Genomic DNA, 24,986 nt, shown 5'->3' with positions numbered 1-24,986 from the left:
GAAGCAGATCTACCCAGTCGTCTTGAGAAGAGGATATGTACAAACGGAGAAATGTTTCTAGGTCTTGATTAACTCTTTCCGTTTGCCCGTTGGATTGGGGATGATAGGCCGAAGAGAAGTTTAATTTGATCTGTAGTGCTTGGCACAAGGATCTCCAGAATTTCGCCACAAACTGAACTCCTCTATCTGAGATGATTTCTTCAGGACACCCATGCAAACGGAAGATCTCCTTTATAAATTGCTGAGCCAGGATAGGTGCTGATGGGAGTCCACGGAGAGGAACAAAATGCGCCATTTTAGAGAATCGGTCAACGATGACCCAGATGGTATTGAAATTATTAGAATTGGGCAAATCGGAAACAAAGTCCATAGAAATATGGGTCCAGGGTTTGGTGGGAATAGGCAGAGGCAAAAGTTGACCAGCTGAAGATTGTCTTGAACTTTTATGTTGGGCACAGCTGCCACATGCGGAAACAAATTGCTGAACATCCTGATGAAGCGTAGGCCACCAGTAGCTTCTCAATATGAAAGATTGAGTTTTGCGGATGCCAGCATGACCGGCAAATCTGGAACAATGTGCCCATTGGAGCAATTTTTTACGCAGATTCTCAGGAAAAAAAGTTTTCCCCTGGGGAGGTGTATTGTCGGGTCTACTGACTGCGATGCTGAGTGGGCTGATAATAGGCCGTGGATCCACAATGATGGAATCTTCTTCTTTTACCATAGAACGTGACAGAGCATCGGCCTTGCGATTTTTGGAACCGGGACAGAAGGTGACATGGCTATCAAATCGAGAAAAGAATAGTGCCCATCGGGCCTGACGTGGATTCATGCACTGTGCAGTTTTAAGGTAGAGCAGATTCTTGTGATCCGTGTATATTGTGACAGGATAACGAGCTCCCTCAAGTAAATGTCTCCACTCTTCAAGCGCCAATTTGATGGCAAGCAGCTCTTTGTCCCCTATGGCATAATTTCGTTCAGCTGGTAAAAATTTTCGGGAGAAGAACCCGCAGGGATGCCATTGCTCATCAGCTGGTTTTTGGGAGAGAACTGCCCCTACTCCGACAGATGAGGCATCAACTTCCAAGTAGAATGGACAGGTTAAATCTGGTTGCCTCAGTATGGGAGCAGAAATAAATGCTTGTTTCAGAAGTTGAAAAGCAGATTGGGCTTCTTCAGACCACTTGGCAGGATTAGCTCCTTTTTTGGTGAGGGCGGTGAGTGGTGCTACTACAGTAGAGTAGCCACGAATAAATTTTCGATAGTAGTTAGCAAATCCCAGAAATCGCTGTACTGCCTTTAGTGTAGATGGTTGAGGCCAGTTAAGAATAGCTTGCACCTTCTGGGTCCATACGGAGACCGGTGCCCGAGATGATATACCCCAAGAATGGAATGGATTCAACTTCGAAGGTGCATTTTTCAAGCTTGCAATACAGTTTATTCCTTCTGAGGCGGCTGAGGACCTCTTTAACATGTCTGCGATGGGACAGGATATCAGAGGAGAAAACGAGGATATCGTCCAAATATACCACAATAGTATGGTACAGTAAGTCCCGAAAGATTTTGTTTATGAAATTCTGAAAAACCGCTGGGGCATTGCTCAGACCGAATGGCATGACAAGATATTCGTAGTGCCCATCCCTGGTGTTAAAGGCGGTTTTCCATTCATCGCCACGCCTGATACGGATCAAATTGTAGGCCCCGCGGAGATCCAACTTCGTAAATATTTGCGCACCTTTGACTCTGTCAAATAACTCTGTGATGAGGGGCAGAGGATACCGGTTCTTGATGGTAATGTCGTTGAGACCTCGGTAATCGATGCAGGGACGTAATCCACCATCTTTTTTTTTTACAAAAAAGAACCCGGCTCCTGCCGGTGAAGAGGATGGGCGAATAAAGCCCCTTTCCAAGTTCTCTTTTACATATTCAGACATAGATTTTGTCTCAGGGATAGAAAGAGGGTAGACTCTGCCACGCGGTGGGGTTTTACCCGGAACAAGATCAATGGGACAGTCCCAATCCCGATGAGGTGGTAGAGTTTCAGCGGCCTGCTTACTGAAAACGTCTGTGAACTCTTGGTAGGCAGAAGGAACTGGCAAAATTTCCTTATCAGAGGTGGAGCAATGTGGAAGAACACGTTGTAAACAGGACCCGAAACAAGTTGGAGCCCACGCCAGGATTTGTGGAGTCGACCAGTCAATATGGGGGTTATGCGTTTGAAGCCATGGAAACCCGAGAACCACAGGGCTAGTGGCTTCTGGGATGACCAAAAAGGTAAGAGACTCGGAATGCAGAACTCCTATTTGGAGCGTCACTGGAGAAGTCTGATGTGTAATGGTACCCCCTGGAATACGGCTACCGTCAACCGCAGAGAGAAAGATGGTCACTGGAATTTTCTCTAGTGGAATGGCTAGTTCAGCAGCTAATCTGGCAGACATGAAATTCCCAGCTGCTCCAGAATCCAGCAGGGCTGAAATGTATTGGGAGCCTTGAGCGTGTTTCAGAGTGACTGGGATAATACAGTCCTTGCCTTGTGGGGAGCGAAGAGCCACTCCTAGGCTCACTTCCTCATCGTCAGCTAGGAGGTTGTGTTTACCCGGCTTACGAGGACAATGATGTAACAGATGTCCGGAACTGGCACAGTATAAGCAAAGTTTCTCTCTAACTCGCCGTTCTCGCTCGGTGGGTAAAAGACGTGCTTTGCCTAATTGCATGGGTCCTTCAGGGAAAGGAGACGGTACACGGACCCGTTGAATAGGGTGGAACTTGGGGTGTTTCAGCTTCCTCTTTTCTAGAGCTCTTTCTCTGAACCGAAGATCAACCCGATTGCAGGTGGTAATCAATTGGTCTAGCGTTGTAGGTAAGTCCCGAGACGCTAATACATCCTTAATGTGGTCAGACAGGCCCTGCCAGAAAACCGCAACAAGAGCATCGTTATTCCAAGATAGTTCAGAGGAAAGTGTTTGAAATTGAACGGCATATTGGCCCACAGACTGCTGCCCTTGCCGAAGGCGCAGAATATCTAAAGCGGCTGACGTTGTTCTTCCAGGCTCGTCGAATATTCTGCGGAAGGTAGACAGGAAGCTATCAATATCAAATAAAATTGGGTCAGATTTTTCCCAGAGCGGTGATGCCCATGCCAGAGCTTGCCCTGATAGTAGCGAAACAATATAAGCAGTTTTGGTACGTGCAGTGGGGAAATTTCCGGGTTATAATTCAAAGTGTATACTACACTGGTTGAGAAACCCGCGGCAATTCTTCGGATCGCCATTGTATTTAGCTGGCGTGGGAAGATGGAGTCTGGATGAAGTAAGTAGTGAAGCAGGTATTACTGGCTCAGGCGGAGTATGGGATGGTTGACTGCGGAATAACTGCAAGGTATCCATACGTGTAGAAACATCCTGCAGCAATCTCAAAATTTGCCCCTGGTTAGTTTCTTGTCTCTCAATGCGTTCAGCTAATATTTGGACAGAGTCCTCCCTCGGGGTATGTTCCCCTAGCGGATCCATTTGGCCAGAACAAACTGTCACTGTCGTCTGAATGTCTTGATCCGATTCGGGACCCTTGGGACTAGCTGGAGCATGAGTGAAACAGAACTTAGCAGCCTGGATGATCTTTTTGCTCATTGTAGAGTATAGCAGAGGAATGAGCAGTCTAGAAATGTTGACAGGAACAGTGCACTAGTAATGCAGACAGGAACAGTGCACTTTGTAATTCTGACAGGAACACTGCACTTGTAATGCAGTCAGGAACACTGCACTTGTAATGCAATCAGGAACACTGCACTTGCAATGCAGACTGGAACACTGCACTTGTAATGCAGTCAGGAACACTGAAGCGAAGAACTATCCTCATGAAATAGGGATAGGGGGGACATGATACCTTACTTTCTGTTTTATGCAAGCTACTCAAACCATTTAAAACTGTTACAAATGAAGTGAGTTCAGACACTGCCAGCCTGAGTCAAGTCATACCCCTAAACCGTAAACTTCTGGAAAAGCAGCTGAAGGTGGAGATAAAATTTATCAATTATGCTAAGTATGTCCGCCTTGTAGATCACATTCTTGATTCAGTTTGTCAAGACCCAAGGGTTTGCTGTATCTTGAAATTGGATCACTACATTTTGAAAACCATACTTGATTCTAGAGTTGTCATATGTAATGTCTTTCTTTCCAACTGACACAAATCTTCAAAGATGTAAACAACTCCATGTGAGCAAGCTGTCGGCTCAAGTAGCACATGACACGTTCTCTGCTTGAGCTTCTCCTGCAAATACTACTGTCACTGATTATGAGTCAACCCAGGTTTTAATGACATCTTGTTAGGCTTAAAAAAATGCCCAAATATATTGATACCTCTACCATGTTTCCATCTGATACACCTTGCTTTAGGGGAATGGTGGAGGATTACTTTCATGACAATGTACAAATTAGCATCTCAGACAGTCGCTTTGAATTCCGGGAGGAAAAAAATGAAATTTCGGGCCCCTTCTACAAGCTAGCTATGGATCCCCACCCTCCAGTGTGTACTCGAAAAGAGTGTTTAGTACAGCCGGGAACATTGTAAGTGATCATCGGAGGAGACAACTTCCCAAAAGTGTAAGAAAACTGTTGCTCACTAAAATGAACTACAAATTGTATGAGGAATACCATTGTAAAGTTAGATTCTAGTGGGGATGAACTAATATTTGTGATGATCATCTTGACATCAGTGATGAGGATGATCATGAGGGTGATGACATTGTCAAAATAGAGGAAGGAGACCACTGTTAGGCAAATGTCCATTAGTAAATTGCTAAATTCTATTCTCCAGTTCAGCAACAAACAGCCAATATGTTCTCCTTTGTGGGGACCAAAGCAAATCAAGCACTTCAGCCACAGGCATTCCCAGTCGATGACATGCTTGGTTTGTTATACTATGCAAATCCTCTTTAACATATGGGTGGGAGTGTGCTCAGGGCCAAGGACAATTTCATTTGCACTACTTTATGGCCTTGGTCTATCATCTTGTGTTAATTGCTTTGCAGTCAACAGCTAGGCATTCATTTGTTCGCTATTCAGAAAGTCGACAATATTAGGTGACAATTCAGGTGTCGACAGTATTACAGGGTTAGGGATACTATTGCCGATCTAATAATACTGTCTACATTTGAACTGTCGATCTAATAATACTGTTAATGTCATTATTGCCAACTTTCCAACACTGTCTATAGTAGGGTGTCTAACATATAAGATGCTTTAGAACCAAAACCAAAACAAAAATACGGATGTCTGTGCAGATCTCTAAAGTTAATATTGAAAGGCATAAAGAAGCAAGTATGAGAAAATGGAAAGAGTTTATTTTATATATTTTTTTCAAGCAAAATGATTTACATTATGAAAACATGCAATTACAGGAATAAGGGGTATTCTTAGTAAACAAGCGTAGTTTAAGAGAATACATTTCAGCAATAACATTCAGTGATGAAGGGTGGGCAGGTCACCAAGGAAAACATAAGAATGTGATCAAGTGTTTCTAAAGATATGTACTATGCTGGTGTTAGTTGTTTTCTACAATCAGTATATTAATGTGATCCATATGTTACTTTTATTTGACTAGGTGAAAAGAGATGAAGAGATGCAACATTACCACACAATTGCATATTTTTGACCAAAAGATTATTAAGCCTGCCACCACGTCAAGGTAGACTCTTGCAGCAGGGCCCTAACCTATCCTACCTAACATTATTCTTTATCTTTTAATAGTTTATTTCCTTTTTATTCAATATTTACTAAATTTTATTATATATAAATTTTATTATAGTTTTTACTAAAATATTATTATATCTTACTTTATTTTAATCTGGTCAGTATTCTTACATCTTTCTAATCAGCCCACATATTCTAATAGTGTCCTATACAATACAATATTTATCTTCAAGTAAATTGATTATTGACTTCTTTAATAATTTATTTTATTCTATTTAGTTCAATCTATTTAAATTTGTCTTTTTCTGATGTATCCTATCATATATTATCATTATATCTACGTATAAGTGTGTTTCTATCACTTGCTGCTTGCTGTTTATGTCATCTTTTTTCTAAATTATTGCATGTCATATTTTACTATAATATATTATCTACCATATATAATGGTTTTACATTGTGTCTAATATATATGATCTTATTACATCTGGTTTTACATTGTTCCTATCATAGATGATCTTATTATATCTGAGTATTTGTGAAATAAGAGTCATTTAGTTTAATCATTTGGCCAAAAATACATCTGAAAAATCTATAAAAAGTCCCTGCAATCACCGCTGGGCATTGTGTATGACTATTTAATTTTATCACAGTTCTCTCAGTATCTCTAGGATGTATTTACCCTTATAATGTTGTGTCTGTGTCTACATGTTTAGCTTTATACTCTATTTCTAAGAATTATTTTCTGATTAACTAATGTGAGTTATGTTTAATTGGGATTCCAGAAAAATATTGGTACGTTAATATAATAAAGTGTTACTCTAGGGTAGGCAAAAGGGAAATAGAAGGGCTGAGGCGGGTTACAGAGGTAACAAGGTTTTCTGGCATATTTCCTTATGGCTCCGCCATGATGGTCTTTACGTTTCCTTTGCCAAGCCCAGTGGTCTTCAGCTCTCATCACCTAATAATAAACAATACAAAAAAACTGTGATTCAACGTATGGAGCCTGAGGGCCACACAGATGATTATGAGTGTCACATTTGGCTCACAGTCTGCTGATTGGACATCCATACTCTAGAATAGAGATGCACATCTTGTGGGCTTCAAAATCTGTTTTCTGGGACTGTCAAATATGCAAAACATTCTATTGGGAACCACATTTTGTTGACCTCCATTGTTCAGGAATACAGTGCTTTTAGTTTATTTTGACAATAGTAAAATGTTGAAAAAACTTTACATTCACAGTGAGAAAAGCGTTAATCTTTAAATTTAACTTCACTGAAATTTTTTTGCCATTTTTCCAAGTGACAATATGACAATAGCCTGTTGAGCCAATGCTTTACCCTTTAGTTATTCAGAGCATAATACTAGGAAACACTAAGAGACACCCCATCTACAGAGGGACAATTTCATTTTGTTTAATGTTCCTTAATGTTGGGTAGTTTACTGTTTTCAATTGCAGAAAATTCCCTAGAAAGACCAGTCTCCCACTTGACTTTATGCTCATATATAGTCTTTTTTACCTCAATAATTTATTATTTACAGCTGAAATGCCCATCGGTAGTTATTTACAGCTGAAATGCCCTATCAGTAGTTATTTAACTGTCAATAACAATTTATGAGAGAACTCACTTTTATGTCAGCTTGACAGTAAGCTCTACCTGGTAGGTATTACAATTAATCTACCACTGTTTCAGAGCTTCCCATATGCTATAACTGTGTCAATAGAACCCAATATGAAAATTATGTGCACCGATCCCCACACACATTACATCAGTTTATAAGGAATCCCATCAAGTGACATCACTGAACCTGTGGGTGAACAATATGCTACTCTCAGCTGCAGTCCTTACTTGTCTACATGTGGTGCTACATTCTTCTCCCATGCTGTATGACGACTCCATTGACATGAGATGTGAGGTTGGCTTGAAGAATGTCACATGGTGTCATTAGGAAGCACGTCCCTCATCCTTGCTCCAATCTGGGAGTCAATTACATGTATTCTGTTGTACCCAGTCGTTGGCGGTACAGTGCTGACAGCTGTGCGCTCATTGAGCAGTGATAGGAAAATTAAAAATGGGCAGAAAGTAGACCCAGGACAATGAGCCTACAACCCTGGGCACAGTCTAGTAATGCCACTGTGTGAATATACTTAAACAACATCCCTGTGTAAAGCATAATACTTATTACTATTCCAAATTGCTTTGTAAGTTAATTTTGTTAAATTGGAGCAACATGTTGTTTTCAGATACATTACACTGTACAATGCTTATAAGAGATGTTTTTCTGCTGAATCCCATAGTGGTCCATGAATTTCTTCTACTTATCCTACTATTTTACACACCTCTTCACATTGCTCCAGAGTCACAAGTGTTTGGAGCTGCATTCTGACCCACATGGCTTCGGTATTCTTCAGGAACATCTGGAATGGTATAAGTTGTGCAGCATAGGAATAGATTGTGCGGTACCATGGTTCTTCTTCTTCCATTTTATTTGCAAGCACCCTACAGAAACAGAAGACCATAAGGAGTAGATACATTTCTGTCATACAGTCACCAGGTGTATAAAACATGTGCAGACTATGAATACACTGTGGTGTGGAACAGACAGAGGTGTATTTATCATAGAGGTAGAGTCCTCTTCTGGTGAAAATGCTCTAAAGAAATCTTGTTACTCTGCTTAATGTGTTAATGAGATTTCCACCAACAATAACCACTCCAGTATAATTTATCATGTATCCAAGTATCCAACACAATCACTGTTCTGTTAGTAACATCTCAGGATGGCATTAATAGAAGGAATGCATTTACAAATATCATTAGTAAATAGATTTTAGAAATAAATGGCGCTGTTCTTCTGCCAACACAAATAAACAGTATTTTATGGGGGCAGGGCAGACATAATATAACATATTTCATATCTACAGTGTATATTTTTCATATCTTTATTTTCAGTTTTATTGTTATTCTAATAACATTGAGAACAAGGGTAACAGACAGAAATATAACAATAAACCAACAATTAAACATATATAGAGGTTCAGAACCAAACACTAGATATATCGAAAGCCTAGTGAATTATTCTTACTATATAGCTCACTAGTGGTTATTAAAAAATATGAATCAAAATCAAAATATATTAAGTTAGGAATACAATGGTTTGTGTGATTATTAAACTGTATGATTGCATTAATGGAGCAGGAAATGGTAGAGAGTATACATAGAAGATGAGCAGGGGGTTGTTATACAACAGGGGATTGGGAAGGACAGAGGAGAAGGAGCTGAAGCCGGGGGGTTAATTTATTGGCAATAGATATCTCCATTATTGCATGCCTGGAAGGTATGTGGTAATATCAGGGTTCCTAGTAACACGTGTGTGCTGGGCCCCCTGCACATGCTCAGAGGAGAACAGGGGTATCTAGAGCGATAAGTAACTTTTACCACTCTGCATTTTTTTCTCTATCACAGCTGAGTATCTCTCAACTGATAAATTAATGTTGAAGCACTGAGATAAGTATATGTATATTGTCACTATAAACTGAGATAAAAGATTAGACTTATGGCCATGATAAGTCTTTCAATATTAAATATACCCCAGAATGCTGCCCTGTAGTGCTGAAAGCTGCCTACGTTTTACTTTTCTTTTATAGCAAATTAAATAGAGTGAGGGGAATATTTCTCGTTATGTATTACATATCCTGTACATTGCTGTGAACTGATATCATACCCATAGTTCCTGTGTCATTTGGGCGCTTTAGTTTAGTTCAAACACAATATACTTTATTGTCTGGACATGTAGTAAATGATTTACTTGGTGACTATATAAACCATGACCCTGGCTAATATGTTCTTCTGGGACATATTTTATGTTGTATTCCAGTTGTATATGACTAGACAACGAGGGTTAATACTTACAGTGCGGAGTAAAAATTTACACAGGTGTATTCCCTCACAGATAGGCCGGCTCTCCGGAAGTACACCAACACCATTGCCAGTAAGTACTAGAATACAAATACCAGTTACATAGTCAGAATGGAGAAATGCATATGTATATCCTCCAACAGTCCTATTGTCCACTGGCTCTGTCCCATTTTCTTTAGTAAAAAGGTTGAGTTCCCAAAAATTGGCGTCATGGCTATAGGATTTGCGGGCATAATATTGGTGGATCTATATGTGGGCTGAGCAGATCAGGGACATGGCTTAAAATTAGGGATGTGCACCGGCGACTTTTGAGGTCTCGTGTTTTGTGTTTTGGATCCGGATTTTCGTTATTTTTGGGGTTCGGATTTGTCTCGCAAAACACTTGACGAAAGGTCTCGGTTCGAATTTAAGGTTTTGGATTCGGATTTTTTTTGAAAAAAACATAAAAAGTTTAAAAATCAAGTTTTTGGGCTTATTTTCACTCCTAGGCTATTATTAACCTCAATAACATTCAATAACAAGCATTTCCACTAATTTACAGTGTATTCTGAACACCTCACAATATAGTTATTAGTCCAAAACGTTGCAACAAGGTATCTTTCTGGACTGCGTAGAGGAGTGGGTCACCACAATATATATTAAAAACCCTGAACTTTTATGATTCGCACCAATAAATGTACCTGGACTGCGTAGAGGAGTGGGTCACCACAATATATATTAAAAACCCTTAACTTTTATGAATCGCACCAATAAATGTACCTGGACTGCGTAGAGGAGTGGGTCACCACAATATATATTAAAAACCCTGAACTTTTATGATTCGCACCAATAAATGTACCTGGACTGCGTAGAGGAGTGGGTCACCACAATATATATAATAAGAAAACCATCAACTTGTTTGATTCGCACCAATAAATGTACCTGGACTGCGTAGAGGAGTGGGTCACCACAATATATTAAAAACCCTGAACTTTTATGAATCGCACCAATAAATGTACCTGGACTGCGTAGAGGAGTGGGTCACCACAATATATATTAAAAACCCTGAACTTTTATGATTCGCACCAATAAATGTACCTGGACTACCTAGAGGAGTGGGTCACCACAATATATATTAAAAACCCTGAATTTTTATGAATCGCACCAATAAATGTACCTGGACTGCGTAGAGGAGTGGGTCACCACAATATATATAATAAGAAAACCATCAACTTTTATGAATCGCACCAATAAATGTACCTGGACTGCGTAGAGGAGTGGGTCACCACAATATATTAAAAACCCTGAACTTTTATGAATCGCACCAATAAATGTACCTGGACTGCGTAGAGGAGTGGGTCACCACAATATATATAATAAGAAAACCATCAACTTGTTTGATTCGCACCAATAAATGTACCTGGACTGCGTAGAGGAGTAGGTCACCACAATATATTAAAAACCCTGAACTTTTATGAATCGCACCAATAAATGTACCTGGACTGCGTAGAGGAGTGGGTCACCACAATATGTTAAAAACCCTGAACTTTTATGAATCGCACCAATAAATGTACCTGGACTGCGTAGAGGAGTGGGTCACCACAATATATATAATTAAAAAACCATCAACTTGTTTGATTCGCACCAATAAATGTACCTGGACTGCGTAGAGGAGTGGGTCACCACAATATATTAAAAACCCTGAACTTTTATGAATCGCACCAATAAATGTACCTGGACTGCGTAGAGGAGTGGGTCACCACAATATATTAAAAACCCTGAACTTTTATGAATCGCACCAATAAATGTACCTGGACTGCGTAGAGGAGTGGGTCACCACAATATATATAATAAGAAAACCATCAACTTGTTTGATTCGCACCAATAAATGTACCTGGACTGCGTAGAGGAGTGGGTCACCACAATATATTAAAAACCCTGAACTTTTATGAATCGCACCAATAAATGTACCTGGACTGCATAGAGGAGTGGGTCACCACAATATATATAATAAGAAAACCATCAACTTGTTTGATTCGCACCAATAAATGTACCTGGACTGCGTAGAGGAGTGGGTCACCACAATATATTAAAAACCCTGAACTTTTATGAATCGCACCAATAAATGTACCTGGACTGCCTAGAGGAGTGGGCACTGGGCACCACAATAAAATATATAAAAAAACCTTCAACAGGTCTGCATTACACTACACATACGGCTGCTCCTCCATCCTCTCCATCATATACATGTTGGAGTTTTAGCGTGTGACAACCTCTTGTTTTTGATAATGTCAGTGCATTTTGAATATTTTTCAATTTGCCCCACACCACTGAATGTACTTTATCTATGATACGCATCTATCTATCTTGACTGCGTAGTGTGGTGGCCCCGGTACACAATTTGGTACCGAGGCCACAATATAATTAAAAAACCCTCCACGTGTCAGAATTCCACCAAACAAGTATCTGGACTGCGTAGTGGGGTGGCCCCGGTACCCAATTTGATACCGGGGCCACAATACCTCCTCCAAACATGGTACAGACAATTCGTCATTGAGATCCCATCAAGTATGTTAAAGACAGACAGGGTCCAAGTGTTATTGGTTGACTTTGTAAACCAAAAAACTGTCCCTGTTGCACATAGTCGTGCAATGAAGACTGACTTTTTCATTTAAAGGCACCATCTTTCAAGTGTAGTGTTTGTAAGTCTAAGTCATATTATACTTTTGGTAAAATTGGTTTATTTTGTTCCTCTTTATGGTAACTACTAATAGAATTAAAGTATTAAATAGAAGCGGCAGTTCCTCTTTATGGTAACTACTAATAGAATTAAAGTATTAAATAGAAGCGGCAGTTCCTCTTTATGGTAATTAGTAATAGAATTAAAGTATTAAATAGAACTAAATTATGAAATAGAATTAAAGTATTAAATAGAATTAAAGTATGAAATAGAGTGGTATAGAGTTGTAGTGTGGTATAGATAGAGTGGTCCCCACAATATAATAATAAAACCCTCAACTGGTCTGAATTCCACCAAACAAGTATCTGGACTGCGTAGTGTGGTGGCCCCGGTACACAATTTGGTACCGAGGCCACAATATAATTAAAAAATTGGGCATCAACTGTCACCGTTGTTTAATATCTGATACACCTAAATATGGACTGCACAGTGGAGTGGCCCCGGTAGTAAATTTGGTGCCGGGGCCACAATACCTCCTCCAACTTCCAAGTGTAGTGTTTATAAAGACAGACAGCGTCGAAGTGTTATTAGTTGACTTTCTTAACCCTAAAATTGTCCCTGTTGCAAATATTCGTGCAATGGACAGTTACTTTTTTATTGAAAGACTCAAGCTTTCAAGTGTAGTGTTTATAAAATATAAACAACAATACAGTAGTTTTAGAGCACGTCAATACCTCTTGTTTTAAATTATGACACGGCATTTTACTTTTGGTTTAATTTCTTGAATTTTTTTAAATTTGGTTTTACTTTTTGAACATGGCAAACGACTGTTGATTGGTCATATAATGCAAAAAAAAAAGTTCCAAGATGGAATTGTCCTTGGGCCCTCACACCCACCCTTATGTTGTTGAAATAGGACATGCACACTTTAACAAACCAATCATTTCAGCGACAGGGCCTACCAAACAACTTTGGCTGAAATGATTGGTTTGTTTGGGCCCCCACACCAAAAAAGCTATTCATCTCTCCCTGTACAGACTAAACAGGCTCTACTGAGGCAAGATGTCGTCCTCATCCTCAACCTCTGATTCCTCTCCCCCTACAGTGTGTACTTCCTCCTCATCACACATTATCAATTCGTCCCCGCTGGACTCCACAACCACAGGTCCCTCTGTAGTATCTGGAGGGCAGTGCTGTACTTCATTGAGGAATTGATTATTCATTTTTATAAACATCATTTTTTCAACGTTGTGAGGAAGCAACCTCCTTCGCCGCTCACTGACCAGGTTCCCCGCTGCACTAAAAACTCTTTCCGAGTACACACTGGAGGGGGGACAACTCAGGTAAAATAGAGCCAGTTTGTACAGGGGCTTCCAAACTGCCTTTTTTTCCTGCCAGTAACAATATGGACTGTCTGACATGTCTACTTGGATGGTGTCAGCAAAGTAATCATCCACAATTTTTTCTATTGTGACAGCATCCAATGCAGCGAGAGTAGACATGTCTGCAATGGTTGGCAGGTCCTTCAGTCCGGACCAGATGTTATCAGCATCCCCGCCAGTGCCTCTTTTGTTAAAACTGAGCTTTTTCCTCGCAGCCATAGATGTGGAAGAAAATGAGGGTGGAGCTGTTGGCATGTCACGGTCCTCTTCAGAGGACAATCTCCTGACCAGCAGGTCTTTGCACCGCTGTAGACTTGTGTCCGCCGGAAACAGAGACACAACATACGCTTTAAACCGAGGATCGAGCACAGTGGCCAGAATGTATTCCTCTGACTTTAAAAGAGTGACCACCCTCGGATCCTGGCAAAGCGTACGAAGGGCTACATCCACAAGAGCTACATGCTTGGTGTAATCGCAATGGCTTACCAGCTCCTCCCTCACTTTCTCCAGCTGCTTCTGCAACAGCCTGATCAGGGGAATGACCTGACTCAAGCTGGCAGTGTCGGAACTGACTTCTCGTGTGGCAAGTTCAAATGGCTGCAGAACCTTGCACAACACGGAAATCAGTCTCCACTGCGCTTGACTGAGGCGCATCCCCACTCCTTTGCCTATGTCGTAGGTGGCTGTGTAGGCCTGAATGGCCTTTTGCTGCTCCTCCATCCTCTGCAGCATATAGAGGGTGGAGTTCCAGCGCGTCACAACCTCTTGTTTGAGGTGATGGCAGGGCAGGTTCATGCTTTTTTGATGTGCCTCTAGTCTGCGGTAGGCACTGGCTGAATGCCGAAAGTGTCCAGCAATTTTGCGCGCCACCGCAAGCATCTCCTGCACACCCCTGTCACTCTTGAGGTAATGCTGCACCACCAAATTAATGGTGTGGGCAAAACATGGGACGTGCTGGAAATTGCCCATATTTAATGCCCGCACAATGTTACTGGCATTGTCTGACACCACAAATCCCCATGAGAGTTTAAGTGGGGTAAGCCACTGGGAGATAATTTCCCTCATTTTCTCTAATATGTTGTCAGCGTTGTGCCTCTTATTAAAGCCTGTAATACACAATGTTGCCTGCCTTTGCATGAGCAGCCATTTTGTAGATGCTGCTACTGATGCAGCTGTTGCTGTTGCTGCGGAAGGGGATGCATCTACCCAGTGGGCTGTCAAAGTCATATAGTCCTACGTTTGCCCAGAACCACTTGTCCACATGTCCGTGGTTAAGTGGACAGTGGGTACAACCGCATTTTTAAGAGCACTGAGGACACTTGATCGTACTTCTCTGTACATTTTTGGTATCGCCTGCCTAGTGAAGTGGAATCTCGAGGGGATTTGGTACCGGGGACACAATACCTCCATCAACCCTCTAAATCCCACTCCACTGATGGCGGACACCGGGCGCACGTCTAACACCAACATTGCAGTTACAGCCGCAGTTATACGCTTTGCAATAGGGTGACTACTATCGTATTTTGTGGTCATGGCAAACGACTGTTGGACGGTCAATTGTTTTGTGAAAGACTTAGCGGTCTTATGACTTCCCCTCTGGGAAGATGACCGACTAACAGCAGCAACAGCAGCAGTGGCAGTAGTAGGCGTACCGCTGCAGGATTCCTCGGATGAAATATTGAGGAGGACTCAGTCTGGCTGCTGACTTGGGCTGCAGGACTGAATCTGATGGAGATTGTGGAGGAAGTTGACGAGGAGGGTGTTGCTGGTGTGTATCCAACTGGACCACGGGATTTAGGTGTCCCTGTACCGATGAGGGTCCTAGCCCCAGTTCCTGAACTAACCACTGAACTATGAAGGTTATTCAGGTGACGTATAAGGGAGGATGTTCCTAGGTGGGCAAGATCCTTACCCCTGCTTATTTGAGCTTTACATAAGCTACATATGGCCATACATTGGTTGTCTGGATTTGGATAAAAATAACTCCAGACCGAAGAGGTGCATTTTTTGGTCTTCTGACCAGGCATGACGATGGGCTTTTTCATCCCATGGACATCAGCTGTTTCCCCCCCTGGTGCCTCATTTACAATAACCACATCACCATCCTCATCATCAAGTTCCTCCACAGCGCCAGCTACATCATCAATAGCCTCCTCCCGAGCCACCTCTTCCCGTACAGTGATGGGAAGGTCAGGCTTGACAACCACCAACATCCTTGGACTCGCCTTGTGGATTTGTGATAATTTCTCTTTAGAAGGCAGAGTTGTTTGCTGTTTTGTTGCTGACAGCATAACTCTCTTCAATTTTTTGTAGGGGGGGGGAGGAGGAGGAGGGCTAAGATCCGTGGGTGAAGCTGAACCACTAGTCATGAACACGGGCCAGGGCCTAAGCCGTTCCTTGCCACTCCGTGTCGTAAATGGCATATTGGCAACTTTACGTTTCTCCTCAGATGATTTTAAGTTTCTCTTTTTGCTACTTTTTCTTAACTTGGGCTTTTTGGATTTTACATGCCCGGTACTACGAGATTGGGCATCGGGCTTGGAAGACGACGTTGATGGCATTTCATCGTCTATGTCATGACTAGTGGCAGCAGCTTCAGCATTAGGAGGAAGTGGGTCTTGATCTTTCCCTACTTTATCCTCCAAATTTTTGGTCTCCATTATATGTAGCACAAGATACTGCAGAATGTGTGAACTTGGTAATATTGCAGTACCAATGGACTTACACTGCTGTATTGGTTTTGCAAATTTGGTTATAATTATTATATTTTTATTTTTTTTTTAATTTATTTTTTTTTTTTACTTTTTTTTTATTTTTAAAAAACTTGGGAATAGTGGGGAAATAACTATGCCCTTAGAAGCACAGAGCACAGGACACAGCACCACTGGACTGAACAGGACACGGCACAGGACCCAGCAGCACTATGGAACTCAGCAGGACAGAGCACAGGACACAACACCACTGGACTGATACTGCAGAATGTGTGAACTTTGTAATATTGCAGTACCAATGGACTTATACTGCTGGATTGGTTTTGCAAATTTGGTTATAATTATTATATATATATTTTTTTTTTTTAATTTTTTTTTTTTTTTTACTTTTTTTTATTTTTTAAAAACTTGGGAATAATGGGGAAATAACTATGCCCTTAGAAGCACAGAGCACAGGACACAGCACCACTGGACTGAACAGGACACGGCACAGGACCCAGCAGCACTATGGAACTCAGCAGGACAGAGCACAGGACACAACACCACTGGACTGATACTGCAGAATGTGTGAACTTTGTAATATTGCAGTACCAATGGACTTATACTGCTGGATTGGTTTTGCAAATTTGGTTATAATTATTATATATTTTTTATTTTTTTTTAATTTTTTTTTTTTTTTTACTTTTTTTTATTTTTTAAAAACTTGGGAATAATGGGGAAATAACTATGCCCTTAGAAGCACAGAGCACAGGACACAGCACCACTGGACTGAACAGGACACGGCACAGGACCCAGCAGCACTACGGACCTCAGCAGGACAGAGCACAGGACACAGCACCACTGGACTGATACTGCAGAATGTGTGAACTTTGTAATATTGCAGTACCAATGGACTTATACTGCTGGATTGGTTTTGCAAATTTGGTTATAATTATTATATTTTTTTTTTTTTTTTTAATTTTTAATTTTTTTTTACTTTTTTTTTATTTTTTAAAAACTTGGGAATAATGGGGAAATAACTATGCCCTTAGAAGCACAGAGCACAGGACACAGCACCACTGGACTGAACAGGACACGGCACAGGACCCAGCAGCACTACGGAACTCAGCAGGACAGAGCACAGGACACAGCACCACTGGACTGATACTGCAGAATGTGTAAACTTTGTAATATTGCAGTACCACTGGACTTTTACTGCTGAATGTGTGAACTTGGTAATATTGCAGTACCAATGGGCTTATACTGCAGGATTGGTTGTGCAAATTTTGTGGTAATTAAAAAAAATTAAAGTAGTTTTTGGTATTTTTTTTAAAAAACTTTTTTTTATTTTTTTAAACACAGGGGAATATTGGGGAAATAACTATGCCCTTAGAAGCACAGAGCACAGGACACAGCACCACTGGACTGAACAGGACACAGCACAGGACCCAGCAGCACCACTGACCTCAGAAGGACAGAGCACAGCACACAGCACCACTGGACTGATACTGCAGAACACAGCACAGCACAGCACAGCACAGCACAGCACAGAACTAAACAGCACAGCACAGAACTAAACAGCACAGCACGAGATCTACCAGGACAGAGGACCACCTAACACACCCTCCCTCTACCCTGATCAATGCCCGAGTGAAGATGGCGGCGACTAGCGGGGAATTTATAGGATCCGAGTATCGCGAGATCCGACAACGGGATTATGAGTCAGAGCCTCAGTTTCACATTTGAATTTGGCGCCAATACCCGGATCTGTCTCGGATCCGACTCGGATCCGCAACGTTCGGGTGGGCTCGGATTTCATAAATCCGAGTGCGCTCATCCCTACTTAAAATGTCCTGATTTTTAAATCAGGAATGTAGGTGAGTGTATAAACACATTACAGATAACCTTAGACACAACATAACCTCTTGCTGGAAGAGACAGTCTTTGGTAACCAAATCAAAACAATCATACATTAACTTTCTATATATTACACACGATTGAATGCAAATATAAGAAAATAGTAATGCTTAAGTAACATTGAAATAAATACCTTGTCTGACATCCTCAGGCACGAATCCATTGTCAGAAAGCTGTAGATGGTAGGGTGCTCTGCAATGATAAGCATGAAATGTTCAAGTGTCATATGATATTTATAGTAACTTTTCTGCAGGTAACTGTGAAGAAGAGTTGATGTTGCCCATAGCTGCCATTCAGACATTTCCTTTCATGTATAAACTACTAGAAAATGACAGCATCTCTGTCACGGGCACTAGGAGTCTTTACCCAGGGATCACCAGGTGGTAAGCTTACCAGAGCAATGTAGATGGTAATAGTGTGCTCTGGTAGCAGGGTGATCACGGAACAGGCAATAGTAGATGATGAGATGCTCAGGAAAGTCTATGACTAGCAGCACTGGTAATATGGAGGTAATAATACACGAGGAACTGTATGGACAAGGGCAAGTGGAGGTAGTCAGTGGTCTGCGATAGCAAGTTGTACCACTGCTATAGTGAGGAGGAATGTCCAACAGAAACGAGGAGGTGATGAGAGTCAGCGGTCTGCGGATAGCAAGTGGTACCGCTGTCTGAGTGAAGGAATGGAATCCAAGTGGAGGTATCCGGGAAGTCAGTGGTCTGCGGTAGCAAGTTGTACCACTGCTATGTGAGAGGAATGGAATAGGTGATACCGGAACAGGAATCAGTGGTCTGCCTTCAGCAAGTTGTACCACTGAATATATATGTGAGGAGGTGTACGGGGAGAGACTGCAACACAGGATGTACACGGGCACATTAAACACGATCCACAGTAATATGCACAATATATATAAATGACTGAACAGGTCTGCAAATGTAGGAAGTCTCTGAAGTAATCCAGCACAAGGTAACACAGTCAATGATGGCAAAAGACTCAGCGGATTGCAGACTCCAGAGGGGAACCAACACAGTCCAGCAAGATATGCAATACACCAGCACAGTCAATGAGAAGTATGCATACCGTGGTTCAGAAGGCAGTCAGATAGGAGTGCAGTGATACCTGGGCGGCAGGAGGCCGACAGGATGAGGAGTCCCTGGATGTAAGAGGCAGAGGTCTAGTAGGTGCAGCGCACAGGTAAGTAGACCAACAGGGACACGAATCCACAGGAATCAGTAAAACATAGAACTGGACTCATGGAGGACCCGGGAGAATGGAGATGATCTAGCAGAGGAGTAGCTGATGAGATACGAATCCAATGCTGACAGGAGGGTAGAGACCAGCGGGAAACAGGAAGGCGTGGAGAGCGGATCAGCAGTAGATGGACGATAGCGCTGGCAGCGGCAGCAGGACTCTGCGGACCCACGGGAGAGATGAGATGAGACTGACGTGCACAGGAGCAGCGGATAGGAATCAGCTAGCAGTCACGATGATGAACACAGGCGAGTTGCCAGCTGGAGACTGTAGTGCACGGAGGCAGCGGATAGGAATCAGCTCACAGTCACGATGATGAACACAGGCGAGTTGCCAGCTGGAGGCTGTAGTGCACGGAGGCAGCGGATAGGAATCAGCTCACAGTCACGATGATGAACACAGGCGAGTTGCCAGCTGGAGGCTGTAGTGCACGGAGGCAGCGGATAGGAATCAGCTCACAGTCACGATGATGAACACAGGCGAGTTACAAGCTGGAGACTGTAGTGCACGGAGGCAGCGGCTAGGAATCAGCTCACAGACTTGATGATGAACACAGGCGAGTTGCAAGCTGGAGACTGTAGTGCACGGAGGCAGCGGCTAGGAATCAGCTCACAGACTTGATGATGAACAGGTGAGTGGATAAGGAGAGAAGGCTGTAGTGCACGGAGGCAGCGGATAGGAATCAGCAAACAGTCACTATGGAATATAATAGCGTTGAGGTGGTATAGGAGACTGGAGTGCACGGAGGCAGCGGATAGGAACCAGCAAACAGTCACAATGGAATATAATAGCGTTGAGGTGGTATAGGAGACTGCAGTGCACGGAGGCAGCAGATAGGAATCAGCAAACAGTCACAACGGAATATAATAGCGTTGAAGTGGTATAGAAGACTGTAGTGCACGGAGGCAGCGGATAGGAATCAGCTCACAGTCACGATGATACAGTTGATGGTAGAAGTGGTATGGGAACCACAGAAGTAGAAGTGGTTTGGAAACCACAGAGGTAGAAGTGGTTTGGAAACCACAGGAATCAGCAGCGCTGAATACACGAGGAAACACAGGAACACCTTCAGAGACTCATGGGGAATGAGACTCCAAGATCAGGCCACGTGGTGTTGACCACAGGTGCTTAATATAGGGAGTGTTGCCTGATCTGCCAATTGAGTTAAAGGGACATACACTGAAGTATAGGAAAGGGCTGCGCATGCGCAGACCCTCAGGATGGAGGACGGCCACGGTTCCTAAATGTCCGGGAAGAAGCACTCACAGTCCGGTGAGTGACAATCTCATTGGTTGACATGGACACCTGCTTTTCTATACAGTTACTTATAAAATAGTATTCAATATGTTATACGTGTAGTAATGTAGTATATTAGACAAAACCTTCCAAAGGAATTTTGTCATAATAAAGTTGAAATCGCATCATGATACAATGGGTTTTCTCTGCCACCTTGGTTTATAGGGTTTTGCTGGTTGTCAGAAGCTAGTTATCATCACTCTGACTGGCACGAATTGGCTAAAACAGCAACTCGCCAAGTTTGAGTGCTAACTGGACACCAACGTGATATCCCCAGTTGTAGGAGGGTATACTGGCTCCAACAGGTTGCTTTAAAGGCACCTTGAGCCACTCATGCTTCTAGCGATTGTGCATACTTGCCAACTCTCCCAGACTCCAGAGAGAGTGTGGCAATCTCCCTGATCTGCCCAGAAGTGGGCAGAAAATGGTTCAAACGCCGCGATTCACCGGGAATCGCGACGATTGGCCCCGTAACGGGGTCGGGGCTAAAATGACGCGATTTTCGGGGCCCCGTCCCCTACACGCCTACCTCCTACTAGCAGCTCCCGGAAAAAAAAAATGAAATGTTGGCAAGTATGCGATTGTGTAGCTGCTGCCGCTCCTTTTTACTACTGGTTTTGTTGACTGAATCCTTTCTGACCTCTTACTGTGGATCAAGACTGAAGGTAGCAGGAGAATGCTGACTCAGGACTCTGGGCTCCATGCAGGATAGCCCAGGATGGATTAAAATAGGCTCTTTCATCTGTTATCCCAGAACACAGCAGGGACAGGTGCCTCAAAGGAACTAGCAGCCTCTTACTTGTAAGGGTATTTATTGGCTCAAATAGCTCTTTTAAGTGCATACATACACCATAAGAAAGTAGTGATGTTTACCAACTTCCTGCACTGCAAACTTTTAGTCTGGGCCCATAAATATAAACACTAGGTACCTCACCCAAAGATTGTCCCTAAGGTCTTGGACCCCCTCTCAGCCAAATTTGGCTTCAGGAAATTTGGAACTTGAAGTAAATAATTTTATTTTTACTTACAAGTACTTAGTGCGCCTAATATAAAGTTACATTGTTTCCCTCATTATGTGTGGGGAAGTGGAACGACCCAACAAATTATTTTCTTGGGTATTTATTTTTGGAGAGGGTGATATTATTTGAAGATATAGCTGTTGTTTTTATATTTTATCATTATGTTGACATTGCTGCTATTTTGTTTTGTTGTTTCCCTCCACATATATTGTGGCCCTTTGTATCCTTTCTCCATGTTCAACATTATACTAAAATATAAAGAAATAGTTGAAAAGTTTCTCCTTCCAATCAAGAAACTTTGTGGACTCCAATGTCTTAAATGTGATTTCCAATCAAAATATTTCATTATGAAACATATAATGCGATTTGGAAGCTAAAATCTCAATTTACTACTGGCAAGATAGCAGATATAGGAGCATTCCCAGAATGTTCCCATTGAAATCCCTTGCAGTGGCGCATACGGATGATGGACACCATGGTTTATTGAGGGACTTGTGTACTTCAAACTGATTATGGGTTATTCTCATTAGAGGGACATTTGGTATTTAAAAACAGCGTCTGTCAATGCCTAAGGTGATATTGTGTGGTAAGCCGATAGTTGTACACGTTCTACTTCACACTTTAAAATTATTTGGTTTTGCAAATTAATGCATAAATATCCCCCCATCGGTGCTTGTCCTACTGCTTACATTTTTCTGCCAGATTTCCCATGTTCCACGGCATCAGTGTGGATGCATTTTGCATAACCAAACTTATTGTTTTCCAAGTGTCTATTGTGGTCCTAAAAAATGTTTGTGTCCTTAATAAATATTAATACATGTTAAGACAATAAGTCATACCCAGCAATTTGTAAAATGCCGCTTTCTCCACTTGTCCCAGGCTAGGAGAAGGGTCAGCAGTGCGAGGTTGTCTCTGGTCTACATATAGTTTCCTTCTCTTTGCAGGGTTCAGGTTGTCTTCTGTTGTCCTGTTATGATACATTCTTTTATTGAATGAAAACTAGTTTTTAAATTAAATATAAGTGATTTAGCATCCATAAATGCACCCTGTAGTTCAATGTTTCTATGCAGAATTGTAAATTTTTCCTAGTACTATTTGTTCCAGCCTCATTTATATTGTAAATGAATAATGAGAGTGAGAGTGCACCAGTAAAAGTATAGCAGCAACTCCTGATTACTGGCACCTCCTGAGCACCCATAAATATCCAATAGTTTTGCAGGTAGAAAGAACCTCTGCAGCCACCCGCAAGTCAGGTAATTCCCCTATAAATGTGAAAGCTTCTTCCTTTCACTCTTATTTAAATATTTTATCCCATAAAATGAAAGCTAGTTTTTGCATATGGACACATTTTGAGGGTCATATCGGCACACTGAGTGCATGGATGAATGCTCTATTTTTGCTTACATTTTTATGGAGAATATTTGATCTATAACTGTCTATACCACACTTAGTTACACATCTATACACTCAGTTAGTGATATTATGTGTCTGCATAATATTTGACACTATACCCACAGCTAATATCACAATGTTTTTAGCCTCTTACCAGCGTGACCCCTTCTACTACTCCTCCCATAATCTACTATTTGTAGTGACTGACTTATTGCACTTACCTCCTGTCCATTCTCAGCAACTCCGTCACACCCGGCAAACAACGTCAAAGAAGTTAAAAAAGAAGGTGGGGGTTAAAATGGGCAATAAATATAGAAATATAGGGACAATCAGCACGATACACTATACTATACAAGTTTAAATACTAAACAAGTAAACTAAAACCACAATATATGTTATAAATAAATGCTATACTACAGATAACTTAACAGATCTAATTAAAAATATGTTATGTAATAAAAGATAAAGATATATATATGTAAATGTATAAAATCAGTAATATAGTATAAAATACGCAGATAATAAATCGATCAGTATAGCAATGAATCCAAGGTTCGCCAGTCACAGTGATGTGTGAGCTGTCTGCAACCAGAGCTCACGGCCAGTTTGAATATATACAACTGACGTCACCTTGACCACCTGCCATGCAGTGATGATGACTGAGGTTCTAATGCTGTTGCCATGGCGTCAACTAGACTTAAAGGGCCACTAGAGCTAAATGCTGCATTATATAAAGGAACTAATAGTAACATTTACACATACATATCTAGCTAATCTATCAACTCTATTTAGGAACCTATCACAAATTTGACATGAGGCAGTGATTATGGTTGAAGACTTTGTTATATGCACTCCAGTCTTTCTGTTTTTAGAACTATTGAAAGTCACTGCAGCTAATCTACAGTTATCTAAACAACTTTCATTAACAGTTAACCTAGTTTAGGTCCCTGATCATGGGCATTTTCGCATCAATTCATAAATGGTATCAGCAGTGGTGTAACTAATGCCACTGCAGAGGGTATGGCTGCTACGGACAGGGCCAGTTTAAGGGTCACATGGGCCTAGTTAGCGCCTCCCTCCAACCACCTACATCTCCCTCCCATCTTCCCTAACATGAAGTGCACAGTACTAAGTGATTCACTCAGCATTTAAGGAAAATGAAGATTGGGAAACACGTCACAACTGCCCCTCATGTGGGCACAATACATTGTTTACAAAAAAAGTAGTAAAACAGAAAAATATAATATGGGGGACACTTTTCACCTTAACAGTTTGTGCAAATCCTGCCAAACTTACAATAATATTCTATAAACTATTTTATAAAATTAAGTACAATCAAGGTATTTCCAATATCATAAATGAAAAAGTATGGGATCTCCTACTTGTCTATCCAAAAAAAAGTTGAAAACAAAAAATGACACCATAAGTAATAGTTGCTGTTCAATTTCATAAAGAAGGGAAGACAATAGGTATTTTGTAAAATGTAGGTGACGGGCTTGGTGCTCCAAATTATAAGAATATCTCTTATGCATAAAAGTCCTGAGCATTTACAGTGATAGATTCTCTACCTGTACATATTAATGTACAAACTCCCCCATTGGCTCACTCTTTTCCTCCATTAGATGTACACAGCTTACACCCTTATGCTCACTGATCCCATCATTGCTGCAACAGCTAGTTCTGTGTCCTTCTTGTGATGGACAAACTCTCCAATCAAAAGCTCAATTACTAAAAATTGCTACATTTAGTAGCTTCCCATATTTCTTCTCCACTATATAT

At 41.5% G+C, this 24,986-nt stretch overlaps 1 protein-coding gene across 1 annotated transcript; it reads right to left on the bottom strand.

Moving 5' to 3' along the window:
* Positions 1 to 5,948: 5,948 nt before the first annotated feature.
* LOC142140375 (speedy protein 1-A-like) lies at positions 5,949 to 23,584 on the bottom strand. Its single transcript, XM_075198154.1, has 6 exons — positions 23,429 to 23,584; positions 22,655 to 22,782; positions 18,386 to 18,444; positions 9,599 to 9,684; positions 8,029 to 8,188; positions 5,949 to 6,645 (listed from the first exon to the last, which is right to left on the bottom strand). The coding sequence occupies exons 1-6, from the start codon at positions 23,437 to 23,439 to the stop codon at positions 6,454 to 6,456; spliced, it is 636 nt and encodes a 211-aa protein (XP_075054255.1). The 5' UTR covers positions 23,440 to 23,584; the 3' UTR covers positions 5,949 to 6,453.
* Between the last annotated feature and the right edge of the window lie 1,402 nt (positions 23,585 to 24,986).

The sequence above is a fragment of the Mixophyes fleayi genome, chromosome 2 (assembly GCF_038048845.1).
Source record: "Mixophyes fleayi isolate aMixFle1 chromosome 2, aMixFle1.hap1, whole genome shotgun sequence".
In the NCBI taxonomy this organism is placed as follows: domain Eukaryota; kingdom Metazoa; phylum Chordata; class Amphibia; order Anura; family Limnodynastidae; genus Mixophyes; species Mixophyes fleayi.
Note: the sequence above shows the minus strand (reverse complement) of the source record. Positions and strands in the feature narration are given on the sequence as shown.

Bases quoted from the DNA above. Each gene is read 5' to 3' on its own strand.
- LOC142140375 (XM_075198154.1), bottom strand. The intron at 18,445-22,654 runs GTATGACTTATT...TTATCATTGCAG, and splicing joins GGCATTTTACAAATTGCTGG to AGCACCCTACCATCTACAGC. The intron at 6,646-8,028 runs GTGTGTAAAATA...GTTTATTATTAG, and splicing joins CTCTGGAGCAATGTGAAGAG to GTGATGAGAGCTGAAGACCA.